Source organism: Moschus berezovskii, chromosome 17 (genome assembly GCF_049115385.1).
Source record: "Moschus berezovskii isolate FMDL1 chromosome 17, NW_MosBer_1.0, whole genome shotgun sequence".
Lineage (NCBI taxonomy): Eukaryota > Metazoa > Chordata > Mammalia > Artiodactyla > Moschidae > Moschus > Moschus berezovskii.
The window spans coordinates 36,159,347-36,174,687 of record NC_142476.1 but is presented as its reverse complement, the minus strand read 5'-3'; the positions used below and the strand labels follow the sequence as shown (position 1 = coordinate 36,174,687).

Sequence of the window (15,341 nt, the reverse complement as noted above, 5' to 3'; positions counted from 1 at the left end):
AACCCACGTGGAGCTCTAAAAGGACTTAATTATTTGAAGTAGTTAGCTTTTTTGTCATTTTAAAACCGTCTTTACAGCCTTTGATTATGTTTCTAAAAGTGTTTTGCACTCCTGTAGCCCCAATGCCTTAACAGTTTTATGACTTTTTAACACAGTACCTAAAACTATTTAATACTGTTTTCCCTGGTCCTTTTTTTTTTTTTCTCTCTTGGTTGTCAGCGTTCTTAACCAAGAAGATTACCTATTGTTAAACCGAATGTGTTCTTCCAGGCTGCACAGGCAACTGCTCAAATGCAGTCATAATTCTTGTTTGCCCCTGGGCGGTTGCCAGCGGGGGAATAAGGCATTATGGGAAGTGGTTTCTTTACCTTCCACAACAGGTGTCTTTGTCAGCTCACCTGATTCAGACACCAGTGTGGAAGCACTGAGTCACTGGAGCCAAGGAAAATATGAAAGCCAGAGGAATTGCTTTCACAGCTAGAAAGTGGTCCTGCGAGATAAATCGGAAGCCTTCTGGTGCTAGTGAATGCACGAAGGGAGTCACAGTATCTTTTCAAGTACTTCTGAAAAGATAAAAAGGAATTAAAAAGGTATGAACTGCCTGACGCTTTAGAATACCTCATCTCCTGATGATCATTTAATCTTTACCTGGTTAGTCAGTGTTGAGTGCGGGAAGAATTTTTAAGAAAAATAATGCTTTAAAAGGCACAACTGCCTTTTAGCGGGGAAAAATGAAGTGAAAATGCTTTACCAGCTCCAGCATGGGTCAAACACAGTTTGAAGCTGTTTTAATCTTGAGGATTTATTTAAAGTATTGCATTTTCTGTTTAAATAAGCCTATTAGTCTTGCTTCTGTTTCCTGGCAGTAAGGTGTTTTCCCCCTTCTGTGTATGTGTGAGTGTGTGTGTGCATGTGTGTGTTTTGTGTGTGTGTGTTTGTAATCCAGAATGCTATGATAGTTGCAAAATTCTTCTAATCACATTTAAATAGAACAGGGCACTATTTAAGTAATCATGTTCATCTAGGTGGAAATACTTTGGAAAGACAAGGAAAAATAGGCACTAGAAATTTCTTTCCAAGTCTTGTTTTCTGAAAAACAAGCAAATTAAATAACATAATACTTCTATGGGTAATTAGGACTAAACGTTGTATTTGATTAAAGGTAAACATTCCCAGTTGATTTCTAATTCTAACAAATATTTCTCATAGTATTGCACTGTCATACTCTAGAAAAAGCAGAGAAGATAATAGCTTAATTAGAAATACTGGCAAAACAACTTCGGGAGGAGCTATTCTGCCCTCCTCCCTTTTTATTTGCTTAATACTTTCCCCATGGAATTAGCCTATATTTCCTGTTGATTTAGGCAACTTTGTAATGATAATTTGGACAGTTTTCACATTTTTCATCAGGGCACATTGGGGTTCATTTACTGTCTTCAGCTGTACTTAAAAAGACGCTTCTCATAGCTAAGGCACCAGTAGTTCATTACTATCTGCTGATTTGGGTAATTAAAAGAAATCTCTAAGCTTAAAAATAGACAAAGAACTTTTATCATGGGAGAATAATAATCAGTTTAGAAATGAAAACCTGTGTTGTTTTCAGAATAACAGCGGAAAACTAAATTCTCTCAAAATCAAGAGTTCTCTTTAAAATATTTGTTGTTTTTTTAGTGGGAGAAGAGGAAATGGTTATTAACTGATATTGCAGTCTGTTTCATTTTTATATTTTGGTACTTTTTTTTTTTTTTAACAGAAATACTCAGAGGGGAAAAGGAACCTTTTTTCTTTTTTTTTCACACTTCTTGAGATAATTTTTAATTACACCAGGAATTCTATAAATTCTGAAAAATTAAATGTTGCCATCTATTTATTTTCTGTGAACGTGAAAAAAAATAAGCGGTAAGAAAATCTACATCTTCTCCGAGAAGACAAATCTTGATATAAGTAATACTGAAGTAAGAAGATAAACTTAAAAAAAATTCTGACTATCAAGAACATAACATCAAGTTTTGTGGGTTTTGGTTTCCTTTTTTCTTTTTTTCATTTTTGCCCTAGGATATTTCCAGTTAGGAGACTTTTTTGAAGTTTAAAGAAGATTTCCAAAAACTAAATTTTCCAGCTGCTCTGTTAAGAATGCAGAAGGTGTTTATAACATATACTTCCTCCGTAGATAAGAGACCTCGCTCAGTTTTCTACTGGGGGTGAATTGCTAGACAAGCCTATGATAGCAGCTGCTTTTTTTTTTTTCCTCCTCTGGATTTTTGACACTCCACCCCCTCAAACTCAGGTGGGTGTGTGCATTGGCACCAAGCTGCAATAGGATTTTCCCCTGGATAGTCTGGTCTGGAGCTGGGACAGCAGCTGCTGCTGTGGAAAGACCAGCTGGCAAGATGATGGAAGAAGTCTCCATTATGGTAGCCTATGACGCCCACGTTTTCAGCCAGCTGCACGATGAAGACTTCCTCACTAGTCTGGTGGCCATCAGCAAGCCCAGGTCTATGGTAGGTGGGGCCTTGCACACTCTTCTGGGGCTGTTATTTCTTTTCTAATATGATAGTTGTACGCGTGTAGTAGTTGAGGCATAACTTTGGGAATTAAAATAGAAGTATTGCTGTTGGCATTGTTACAGCTGCAACAAGGTCTACAGGTTTTCATGGTTTTATTTATATAACTAAACACTATTATACCTTAGTAGTACATTTGAAGTGTCCCAGGAATAAAACTTAGGTTAATGGTTTCTTACGTAGTGAGGTTGAAAGAAGTTTTATAGTGCCAAACATAGTATTCTCCCGTGTGTTTGCCTCATATGTATATATATGGTTATTAGGTGAGGGCTACCTACATTTAGACATATATAATTCAGTATTTCTGAAGTGGAGCATTTTTACCAGTGGGCTATAACAGAGACATTAAGAATTGAACTATCTAAAAATCAAATAACTTTCAGAGTCTTTACATTATTACTAGGAATAAGTATAATTTTAGTTGGCATTTAAATTTGTAATTTTTTTTTAAACCATTCTCCAAGAGTCTTAGTTTGCATGTCCTGGCATAATAGAAAAGCAGAGTCCTTGCAAACGTTAGTTTTTCTTCTCCTTAGATGTCATCCTTACATTGGTCATTGATCCATATCTTCTAAACATGCTTTCCTGACTGTTGTCATAGTGACCTCTTCTATTCAGTAGTACTCATCATAAGCAACAGAATGAGCAAGTGTAATAACGATTATCTTACTAGTTGTTTTTGTTTAGTCACCAAGTTGTGTCTGACTCTTGTGACCCTATGGACTATAGCCCGACAGGCTCCTCTGTCCATAGGATTTCCCAGGCAAAAATACTGGAGTGGGTTGCCATTTCCTCCTCCAGGGGAACTCTCGACCTAGGGATCGAACCCATGTACCCTGTGTCTCCTGATTTGCAGGTGGATTCTTTTACAATTGAACCACCATCTTTCTAGTATGAAACTATAATTCTCTATTCTAAGACATAGGAACCTTAACATAATGTGGCAAATTCTTCAAAGAAAGTATTGTAATAAAAAAAAAAAAAGGTGGAGGGGGAACTCAGGTTAATTTTCAAAGACTTAAGGGTAATATCAGCTTGATGCTGTATATTGACCTTGTTTCAGTGTACTGATGACACCATAAAAAAATCTGTAAGGTAATCAGGGAATATTTGACCACTATTAGATAGTAATATCGTGAGAAATACTCAATTTTTGTGTGTGCAGTAATATTTTGATTGTGTTTAAAATGATTTAGAGGGATGTATGGAGATATTGGGCTTCCCTAGTGGCTCAGAGGTTAAAGCGTTTGCCTCCAATGCGGGAGACCCAGGTTTGATCCCTGGGTCGGGAAGATCCCCTGGAGAAGGAAATGGTAACCCACTGTAGTATTCTTGCCCGGAGAATCCCATGGACAGAGGAGCCTGGCGGGCTACAGTCCACAGGGTCGCAAAGAGTCGGACACGACTGAGTGACTTCACTTCACTTCATGGAGATAGTTAATGATGATAAACAAGATAGGTAAGGATAGTTACTGTCTGCAAAGATTCAAAAAGGTCCAGTAAAGAGGTTGGTGATATGGGTAAAACTAAATGAATAGGTGTTGATAATTATTGAAACAGAAGAGGAGTACATAGGAATTCATTATACTTTCTCCTTTTGTGAATGTTTTATAGCTACAGTTTAAAAGAATCAGCTAGACCAAAAAAGGAAAACAAATATAAAACCATAATATACTTTTTTTAAAGTGTTCATTAGTACAGAAATATCCAGCCTATTGCATTCTTTTTCTGTTTAATATAAATGATTTCTATTTTTATAATCATATGTACTATATGGAGATTATTGCCAATCCTTCAGTTCAGTTCAGTTCATATTGCAGCCATGAAATTAAAGGACGCTTACTCCTTGGAAGGAAAGTTATGACCCTTCAGTTCAGTTCAGTCGCTCAGTCGTGTCCGACTCTTTGCGACCCCATGAATCACAGCACGCCATGCCTCCCTGTCCATCACCAACTCCCGGAGTTCACTCAAACTCATGTCCACAGAGTTGGTGATGCCATCCAGCCATCTCTTTCTCCATCGTCCCCGTCTCCTCCCACCCCCAATCCCGCCCAGCATCAGACTCTTTATATATACCAAGTCAGGATAGGTTAATTCACAGTTGTGAATAATCTTTAAGCTTCATTTTAGCCATTAATTTTAATAATCCATCATGAACACTTATCCAAAAAATTCTGAATTCTGTTTCACTTTTTTCTAATGGTCCTATCAAGGTCCTTTTAAGGGATCTCTCCTGAGTCTTCAAAAATGTGTAGGAATTTTCCAGGCTAAAGGGGAGAAGAACAAAAGCAGAGATGTAAAGTAACCCAGTGTAGAGGACAGAAGATGAGGAAGAGGTAGGCAGTGACCAGGTCATGGGGAGCCTCATGTGCTCAATAAATTCAAGACATTTGGGGTGTGTGCTTACACACGTACAGAGAGACAGGAAGAGAGAAAATGAATGAATGAATATTGATGTGCTTACCAGGAAACACTCTTCCATATTCTGCATATTGATATATATTATGCCTTGATGCAATTCCAGCACTCTCAAAGGGGATTTAGCCCATGGAAAATCTCAGAGGCATGATAAAGACACAAAATGTAGCTCTATACACCAAACTTTTAAATACTATAAATGTCAGTTCAGTTCAGTCACTCAACCGTGTCTGACTCTTTGCGACCCCATGAATCACAGCACGCCAGGCCTCCCTGTCCATCACAAACCCCCGGAGTTCACTCAAACTCACGTCCATCGAGTCGGTGATGCCATCCAGCCATCTCATTCTCTGTCGTCCCCTTCTCCTCCTGCCCCCAGTCCCTCCCAGCATCACACTCTTTTCCAGTGAGGCAGCTCTTCGCATGAGGTAGCCAAAGTATTGGAGTTTCAGCTTCAGCATCAGTCCTTCCAATGAATACCCAGGACTGATCTCCTTTAGAATGGACTGGTTGGATGTCCTTGCAGTCCAAGGGACTCTCAAGAGTCTTCTCCAACACCACAATTCAAAAGCATCAATTCTTCGGTGATCAGCTTTCTTCACAGTCCAACTCTCACATCCATACATGACCACGGGAAAAACCATAGCCTTGACTGGACGGACCTTGGTTGGCAAAGTAATGTCTCTGCTTTTTAATATGCTATCTAGGTTGGTCATAACTTTCCTTCCAAGGAGTAAGCGTCTTTTAATTTCCTGGCTGCAATCAGCATCCAAGTGATTTTGGTGCCCCCGCAAAATAACACTGTCCACTGTTTCCCCATCTATTTCCCATGAAGTGATGGGACCAGATGCCATGATCTTAGTTTTCTGAATGTTGAGCTTCAAGCCAACCTTTTCACTCTCCTCTTTCACTTTCATCAAAGGGTTTTCAGTTCTCTTCACTTTCTGCCATAAGGATGGTGTCATCTGCATATATGAGGTTATTGATATTTCTCCCGGCAATCTTGATTCCAGCTTGTGCTTCTTCCTCATGATGTACTCTGTATATAAGTTAAATAAGCAGGGTGACAATATACAACCTTGACGTACTCCTTTTCCTATTTGGAATCAGTCTGTTGTTCCATGTCCAGGTCTAACTGTTGCTTCCTGACCTGCATACAGGTTTCTCAAGATGGTCTGGTATTCCCATTTCTTTCAGAATTTTACACAGCTTATTGTGATCCACACAGTCAAAGGCTTTGGCATAGTCAATGAAGCAGAAATAGATGTTTTTCTGGAACTCTCTTGCTTTTTCCATGATCCAGCTGATGTTGGCAATTTGATCTCTGGTTCCTCTGCCTTTTTGAAATCCAGCTTGAACATCTGGAAGTTCACGGTTCACGTATTGCTGAAGCATGGCTTGGAGAATTTTGAGCATGACTTTACTAGCGTGTGAGATGAGTGCAATTATGTGGTAGTTTGAGCATTCTTTGTCATTGCCTTTCTTTGGGATTGGGATGAAGACTGACCTTTTCTAGTCCTGTGGCCACTGCTGAGTTTTCCAAATTTGCTCGCATACTGAGTGCAGCACTTTCACAGCATCATCTTTCAGGATTTGAAATAGCTCAACTGGAATTCCATCACCTTCCCTAGCTTTTTTCGTAGTGATGCTTTCTAAGGCCCACTCGACTTCACATTCCAAGATGTCTGGCTCTAGGTGAGTGATCCCACCATCGTGATTATCTTGGTCATGAAGATCTTTTTTGTACAGTTCTTCTGTGTGTTCTTGCCACCTCTTCTTAATATCTTCTGCTTCTTTTAGGTCCACACCATTTCTGTCCTTTATCGAGGCCATCTTTGCATGAAATGTTCCTTTGCTGCTGCTGCTGCTAAGTCACTTCAGTCGTGTCCGACTCTGTGTGACCCCATAGACGGAAGCCCACCAGGCTCCCCCTTCCCTGGGATTCTCCAGGCAAGAACACTGGAGTGGGTTGCCATTTCCTTCTCCAATGTGTGAAAGTGAAAAGTGAAAGTGAAGTCGCTCAGTCGTGTCCAACCCTTAGCGACCCCACGGACTGCAGCCTACCAGGCTCCTCCATCCATGGGATTTTCTAGGCAAGAGTACTGGAGTGGCTTGCCATTGCCTTCTCCGAATGTTCCCTTGGTATCTCTTATTTTCTTGAAGAAATCTCTTGTCTTTCCTATTCTGGTGTTTTCCTCTATTTCTTTGCATTGATAGCTGAGGAAGGCTTTCTTATCTCTCCTTGCTATTCTTTGGAACTCTGCATTCAGATGCTTATATCTTTCCTTTTCTCCTTTGCTTTTCACTTCTCTTCTTTTCACAGCTATTTGTAAGGCCTCCTCAGACAGCCATTTTGCTTTTTTGCATTTCTTTTCCATGGCAATGGTCTTGGTCCCTGTCTCCTTTACAATGTCACGAACCTCTGTCCAGAGTTCATCAGGCACTCTATCAGATCTAGTCCCTTAAATCTATTTCTCACTTCCACTGTATAATCATAAGGGATTTGATTTAGGTCATATCTGAATGATCTAGTGGTTTTCCCTACTTTCTTCAATTTAAGTCTGAATTTAAGTCTGATATTTAAGTATAAATGTCAGGATGTTAAATTAATTACAGAACATTCTAGAGATTCTTAGTTCTCTTTAATGGGTTTGAAATTTGAAAGAGTTTATTTACTGGTATCATCTTTTGGAGGTGATGGTTTGGTTTTAGTTTGTCTGGGAAAGTTATACTAAAATTGTGGTAAGATAAAATATTTATCATTTGCTTTTGATTCCATATTGAGTTTTCTGCTTTGTCTGAGATGAACCCTTTAAAAAATTGTATGAAAGAGATAAATACTCAGATTTTCCACATTATAAAATAAATTGCTTCTTAGTGTGATTTATTACTGCACTGTAAAGCAAATTACAGTCTTGCTAACATATAAAATCCCCTGGGTTTAGGTTGACTATTATAAGGGTATTTAGAAACTTTCCTAGTACAGGATTAATTAATATCTTTCTGTAATTGGACTTTGTTTCATAATGAGATTTATCTTGATTTCTTAAATGGTAGTAATGCCATTAGGTACAGTGGTTTTGGTGTGGACACTGAATCTTTTCTTGTTCATAAGTAGGTCTGTGGCTTTGTGACGTCTTTGATGGAGACACATAATGAAAAATACATCTCACGACATTGTACATACAAGACTGAAAGAAAATTTGACTAGACCATACTTATTGTTGCTACATGTGATGTATTCGGTTTTTTTTTTTCTACTCTGTTATATTTGTTTTAAAGCTAGTTATACACAACCATTGATTTCAGAATTGTCTTGATTCACACTTTGAAAAATGTGGCTGCATCTTATTGATCCTTTAAAAATGAATGATAATGAAGAAAATGACAGATCCCTTTATATAGGCCCTTTTGATAAAACAGATAAGAAAAAAGGATAAAGAAGTCAAGCATAATCTCTCTTATCATCCAGATCATTCATACACACACAACATAAGGTTATGAAGATCAATATTGTATTTGCTAAGATAAGCTAAACAAAAGCCTAGAACTTGTAAATTATAGCATAAATAAGTTGGTATGTAAGGTGAAAATCCAGTCTGATCAAAATGACTCAAAGCATCGAGAAAGCTGCCTCATTGGACACAGTCTTCTTGCCTTTCCTTAAATCCAACAGCTTACTTTTCCACTTGTTGTTCATTGGCTGAAATTAACTCTGTCCTTTTGAGACAAAATTGTACCCATTTCTTCATCCTCCCCTTATTGCAAGGTGCTCACACAAGGAATAATAATAACCAATAATAACAACCGAAGGAGAGACTCTAAAGTTTTCCTGTCAGGGCCTTCTGTCTCTAGTGGAATCACCAGCGTTCCTCTCTACCACGTCCACCATTTCTAATTATTTTTATCCCTGACTAGTGTAAATGAAGGAAACAGATAACACCTGTTAGATTTGTTATGCATTCCAGAAGGAAGCTTTGAATATGTATTTAAATTCAGAATGTATGATTTAATGTTTAAACATGAATAAGCCTAATAACCAATGCATACTCTGTCAAGCTTGCGTCTTTCAGGTTAAATGTTAACTTATGTTCTGCTGAATTATTTCAACTTTTTAATCTATAACGAAGGTAACGTTGCTTTCGCCAGTATGTAATATTATAAACATTTTGGGATTACTGCAGTATGCTGAGTATGAATAGAATATCCTTTACCCAAAGATCTCATAATAAAATAAAAGAGACAAGTAAAATCAATATTTATGGGGGTGATATTTGCTGTTATAGGGTAGAATGAAGTGGAGACTAGTTATTCAGTGTGGAGGCAGAATTCCAAAGGGGATGGAAGCAATTAACTGAAGCTTTGAAGGCTGATAAGGTGTTTGCCAGTGAGTGGAAAGTAGTAGGGCCTTTCTGAGCAGGGTGAAAACAGCTTGTGCAAAGGCCGAGGGATTAACTGTTTCAGAGGCTTTAAGGTTATAAGCTTCCCAGTTCAAGTTTTACATCTGCTGCTTACTGGCAAATTACTTAGTTTCTCTAAGCATCTGAATGAGGGATATAGTAGCATTACATTACTTGGTTATTTCAAGAATTAAATGAAAGCACTTATCAGTGAAGGCGCTAATCATCTCCCCTGAAGAAAGCCTAAAGGATGAGTATGCTGAGTAGGTAAGGTGTCATAGGGATGTGGAAGAAGGCGTTGTTGTTGTTTAATTGATAAGTTGTGTCCAGCTCTTTGCGACCCCATGGACTGTAGCCTGCCAGGTTCTTCTGTCCATGAATTTTCCCAGGCAAGAATATTGGAGTGGGTTGCCATTTCCTTCTCCAGGGGATCTTCCTGACCCAGGGATCGACACACATCTCCTGCATTGGCAGGCAATTCTTTACCACTGAGCCACTAGGGAAGCCCATGGAAGAAGGCAAGGGGTAGACAAATGTACTAGTTGGGTTGCCCTAGTGAATTGCTTTGTTTGGTAGAGGGGTATCAGTCTTACAGAAAACTTGAAAGTCTATTGCTATGAAGCAATAGAACAGTGGTCCCCAACTTTTTTGGCACCAGGGACCAGTTTTTTCAGACAGGGTGTCGGGGGTGGTTCAAGTACATTACGTTTGTTGTGCACTTCATTTCTGTTATTATTACATCAGCTCCACCTCAGATCATCAAGCTTTAGATCCCGGAGGCTGGGGACCCCTGCTGTAGAAGAGCTTAGGTTTGAGCCTCAGGATGGTGAGAAGGCAATGTGGCATTAATCGGAGGGATTTATATCAGTGAGACCATCTGTTGAGTAGATGTATCAATTATTGCAGGAATGGGCAATAATGGATTGACAGGCGCCACATTGCCCATGGAAAATTAAAGGTCGTTACAGCAGGTAAAAAGAATTGACAAGAATTTGGACTTCTTGACACTTCGGCAGCAACAGTGTAAAGAAATTGGCCCAGGCACGATGCTCAGTTCTTGTAATGGATAGGTACAGTAGAATTACTTAGAAAGCAGCAGCAGCTGATCTATACTAGAAGAGTAATTGATTGAGATAAATTGCAAATTACTGTCATGTAAACTTTCCCCCTTATAAAATTAAAATTGGAAAGATTGTTACTATGTCAGCTTGAATTGGAAAGTTGGGTATCAAGACATGTAATGGAGAAAAGATGGCCCATTTTGGCTCTGTTGTGTTCCACATCTAGAAATTCTAGATCACAGCATCACTGTAAGAGACTTGGTTGTTTGGTGGTTTGTCCATCAACAAAAGCTTTTTACCCAGACTAACACATTTCTACTCGATTAGCACTGGATATAATGTTCTTAACAGACAGATACCAACACCAGCACCGCGCCAGGGAAAGAAGGGAGGTCTTCAGGGAGCTACAGTTTCTCTGTTGTGTAACTGGGAGATGAGGGAGAGCTTTCTGAAATGACTTCCTCCTTACCAGGTTGGCACATAAATTTCATCTCACATGCCAAATTAAAAAGAAAAAAATTCAGAGCAATTCCTTGTGCCAGAGATGGAGAAAACAACGAAATCAGTAGTTGTTCCTCAATCTTCATTCTGTAAACAAAAATATTGATTAGAATAAAGCTATTGACTCATCCATATTTTTTAATGTTATTGTCTGAATACATTCTGATTGTTATTTCAGTGAACATATTTTGGTAGTATTTCATCAACTTCAGTTTAGCAAGGAAGCCATATCCTCCCTCATTTGGATTATCAGTTTTGATCTAAGCTGAGATTCTTACAGTTGCAAGTAATAAAATATTGAGCTATCTTAAACAAGAAGTAGAATTTATCATGTGGGCACCAGAGGATGTTCCTTTAAACGCAAGAGCAGGAGTTCACCATAGCCAGTAGTGGCAAACATTTTCCATTATCTCTTACCATCTAATTAGCTTGTCTCTTTGCATCTACTTTATCTCTTTCCCCAAGTTCTCTGCTTTTTCATTCCCATAGCAGAATATAGTTGCCATACAGCATTCAGATTTATAGTTCTGTCATTTGCAGAGTTAAGTTGTTACCCATGAATCACAACTCTAGATTCTTCAGAAGAATCTGAGTAACAGGGGAGGTAACATAATCTAGAATTGAGCCCAGGAGCCAGAGTGTCTGGGTCAAGTCCCACTTCATCACCAATTAGCTCATTTACTTGGGGCAGGTTACATGACCTCTCTGAGTTTCCTTTCTCTCATCTGTGAATTGGAAGTATGTTAGAACTACCTTATAGGATTAAATCAGTTAATACATTAAAGCATTTAAGAATCCCCAGCACATAGTAAGAGGTATATGTGTATGCTGCTGCTGCTAAGTCGCTTCAGTCATGTCCGACTCTGTGCGACCCTATAGACGGCAGCCCATCAGGCACCCCCGTCCCTGGGATTCTCTAGGCAAGAACACTGGAGTGGGTTGCCATTTTCTTCTCCAATGCACGAAAGTGAAAAGTGAAAGTGAAGTAGTATCCGACTCTTAGCAACCCCATGGACTGCAGCTTACCAGACTCCTCCGCCCATGGGATTTTCCAGGCATGAGTACTGGAGTGGGTTGCCATTGCCTTCTCCGGGTATATGTGTATTCAGTTCAGTTCAGTTGTTCAGTCGTGTCCGACTCTTTGCGACCCCATGAATCACAGCACGCCAGGCTTCCCTGTCCATCACCAACTCCTGGAGTTCACTCAAACTCATATGTTAATATAATTCCAAACTGATTCTTCCTTTACACAGTCTTGAAATATGAGATTAACATTTAGCAGGACTTTATAAATTCACTTCTAAAGCTCACTTAGGTTGTTTTGCTATTAAATATGAAATGATTGAACCAGCTGCTATGACAATCGTTAGAGCTCTTCTGCATTTAATCCTGTTTCATATGTTGAGAAGTTATCTTCTATACTTGATTCTGGGAGTGGGGGTGATTTGTGAGTTAATTCAAAATATCTTTTTTGGTGGTGGTATAGGAGCAATTGGCATGAAACATACAATACCTAAAGCTTTTGTTTTGTAAATCATAGCTTGTCCACAATGACTGAAAAATAATATTCTGGTTTTTATTTGTTTTAGCACCCATATTTGCATTCAGTTTAATATTTAATTAAAAATATTCATTGATCTACTCCTGTGTGCTGTGCTGTATTTTTGGCCCTGGGAATCTAGGTGTGATGTAGAAAGACCTGTATCAATTGCAAATCTTATATTATTTGGAGAGGTAAGACACGAATATTAGCTAATGATAACACTTGTCAGTATTATGCAGAGACTTGAAATGGAATGATGTAATTAAATTGTTTAATTGGAGGCTTTTTGTTGGGTAATCAGTGAGTGTCTCACTGGTGTTGTTTGAGATCTGAATGCCATCCAAGGGAAAATAAGGAAAAAAAGAGTGGTTTAGGCAGAGGAAACCTCTGAGAGAAAGCCCCAAAGTGGTATAGAGCTTGATATGTTAACAAAGTCACAAATACTACAGTAGATTATTGCCTACATTCATAATTTTAATTTCAGAGGTTAGTATCAGAGGTTCAGGAAAATATATTTTTCCATCTAAGGTCAAGGAAATTGAAATTGTATTCTGTCCACAATTTCCTAACAACATTTTTTTTTAATTATTTTTTTTATGCTCCCCTGCGCTGCATGTGCCATCTTAGTTCCCTGACAAGGGATCGAATCCATGTCCCCTACAGTGGAAATGCGGCATCTTAACCACTGCACTGCCATGGAAGTCCCCAGTAACATAACATTTAAGTTACATTTTCTGAGACATAAAGGCTTTAGGTAGCTTTTCCTGTCCTGATGACTGCCTTGGAGAAATCTGACTGTGCCCGGCAGTCTCTCTCTTCTCCGTCTTTGTTGTTCAGTTGCTCAGTCATGTCCAACCCTTTGTGACCCCATGGACTGCAGCACACCAGGCTTTTCTGTCCTTTACTGTCTCCCAGAGTGTGCTCAAATTCATGTCCATTGCGTTGATGATGCCATCCAACCATCTCATCCTCTGTCGCCCCTGTTCTCCTTCTGCCCTCAATCTTTCCGAGCTGATGGGTCTTGTCCAATGAGCCTGCTCTTAAAAATACTTGTAAAACTTGTGTGATTGTTTGACTAGTCTCTCACTAACCCATAACCTCCACGAGAACAGGGCTCATGTCTGTTTTTGTTTACCACTATATCTCTAGCTCAGCATTGTGCCTGGTGTTTTATATGCTCTCTGTACATATTTAATCAATAGTGTTGGGGCGAAAAAGAAGCACCGCGTATGTGTAATCATGGTTTGCAGTGGATAATGTTTGTAATGAGTTTCTCAGTCATTTCCAACTCTTTGTAACCCCGTGGACTGCAGGACACCAGGCTTCCCTGTCCATCACCAACTCCTACAGCTTGCTCAAACTCATGTCCATCGAGTCAGGGATGCCGTCCAACCACCTCATCCTCTGTCGTCCTCTTCTCCTCCTGCCTTCACTCTTTCTCAGCATCAGGGTCTTTTCCAGTGAATTAGTTCTTTGCATCAGGTGGCCAAAGTATTGGAGCTTCAGCTTCAGTCCTTCCAGTGAATATTTAGGACTGATTTCTTTTATGATTAACTGGTTTGATCTCCTTGCAGTCCAAGGGACTCTCGGGATGATTGGATACCTTCATAAGTATCTGTACATATAAGATAGGCAAGGTTATTTCAAAATCTTTTTATCCTTAGACCTTCATACTAAATTTTTATAAAGTTTACTGTAGAATTAATTAGAGTCTAGTTGAATGGGCTTCCGTGGTGGCTCAGATGGTAAAGAATCCTCCTGCAATGCGGGAGACCTGGGTTCAATCCGCGGGTTGGGAAGATCCCCTGGAGAAGGGAACGGCAACCTACTCCAGTATTCTTGCCTGGAGAACTCCATGGATGGGGAAATCTGGCAGGCTGCAGTCCATGGGGTCACAGAGTCAGACACGATTGAGTGACTTTCACACACACACACACACACACACACACTAGTTGAATACTTAAATATTAGTTTTTAACTGTCTAAAAAAAATAATGCATTGCTTATTTCTTTAGCTTATTCGGTGGTTCATTGGACATGTGTACCTCTCACAGGCAATGCACTGTGTTAACCTTTAAGGTATCTTCACAGAGATAACAGTCTAATCTGGAAGAGAGCCTTTCCTTGGTGTGCCTGTCACATCGTGTACCCGGAGCCTCACTGAAATGAATAGTCTGTCTGCTTCCCTGAGTTGTACCTTGCAGGTTGTTCTTATTTCTCTTCACTTGGCACAGGATATCTTCAGTCCGGTGTTGTAATGAATGAATAAAGGAGCTGATGGAAAAGACAGTATGGGAAATAGAGATATTATCAAAAGATGTGAACACTGTTTAGCACTTTGATTTTTAAACTTTTACAGTTTTACCTTTTGAATAAGTAGCACAATCATATGGTTTAAAATTTCAGTGCATATAAAATAGCGTCCAGTGAAATTGTTCCTGTTGTCCCAGTGGTGTTCTTCTTTTTCAGAAATATTTTATGCAGATACAAGCAAATTGGTGTGTGTTCCTCTCTTCTCTTTTTATAGAAATTTTGGCATCCCATTCATGTTCTGTACTTTGCTTTTCCGTACGTGTTAGAAATTCTTCTATGTCCGTACATCACGGATTCCTTATGCAGTTGATAGATACATAGTATTTCACTGTATGGAATTTTGTAATATGTTTAAACAGCTCCCAATGTATGTGTGTTTAGAGTTGTTCCCAGTATTTTGCTGGTACAAACTGGTGCGGTAAATAACCTTTTGTATGTCATTTCACAAAAATGTTAGAATACCCGTATATCCAGTTCCTGGGGGTGGAATTGCTGGGTTGAAGGGTATGTGCATTTTGTAATTTTGATATATAAGCCAAAT

At 39.2% G+C, this 15,341-nt stretch overlaps 1 protein-coding gene across 8 annotated transcripts in view; it reads left to right on the top strand.

The window, feature by feature from the left end:
- The window catches only part of RABGAP1L (RAB GTPase activating protein 1 like), a 729,399-nt gene that overhangs the window by 630,541 nt on the left and 83,517 nt on the right, over window positions 1-15,341 (top strand). Inside the window, exons 2-3 of one of the 8 annotated variants that reach the window (XM_088845323.1) lie at window positions 478-590; window positions 1,754-2,501. The exons of 5 other annotated variants lie outside the window; for them this stretch is intronic. In XM_088845323.1, the coding sequence (XP_088701449.1) occupies window positions 2,391-2,501 (111 nt within the window). In that variant the 5' untranslated portion in view covers window positions 478-590; window positions 1,754-2,390. Of the gene's footprint in view, window positions 1-380; window positions 591-1,753; window positions 2,502-15,341 lie in introns of all 8 variants that reach the window. 2 more of the 8 variants (XM_088845322.1, XM_088845321.1) reach the window with 2 other exon arrangements.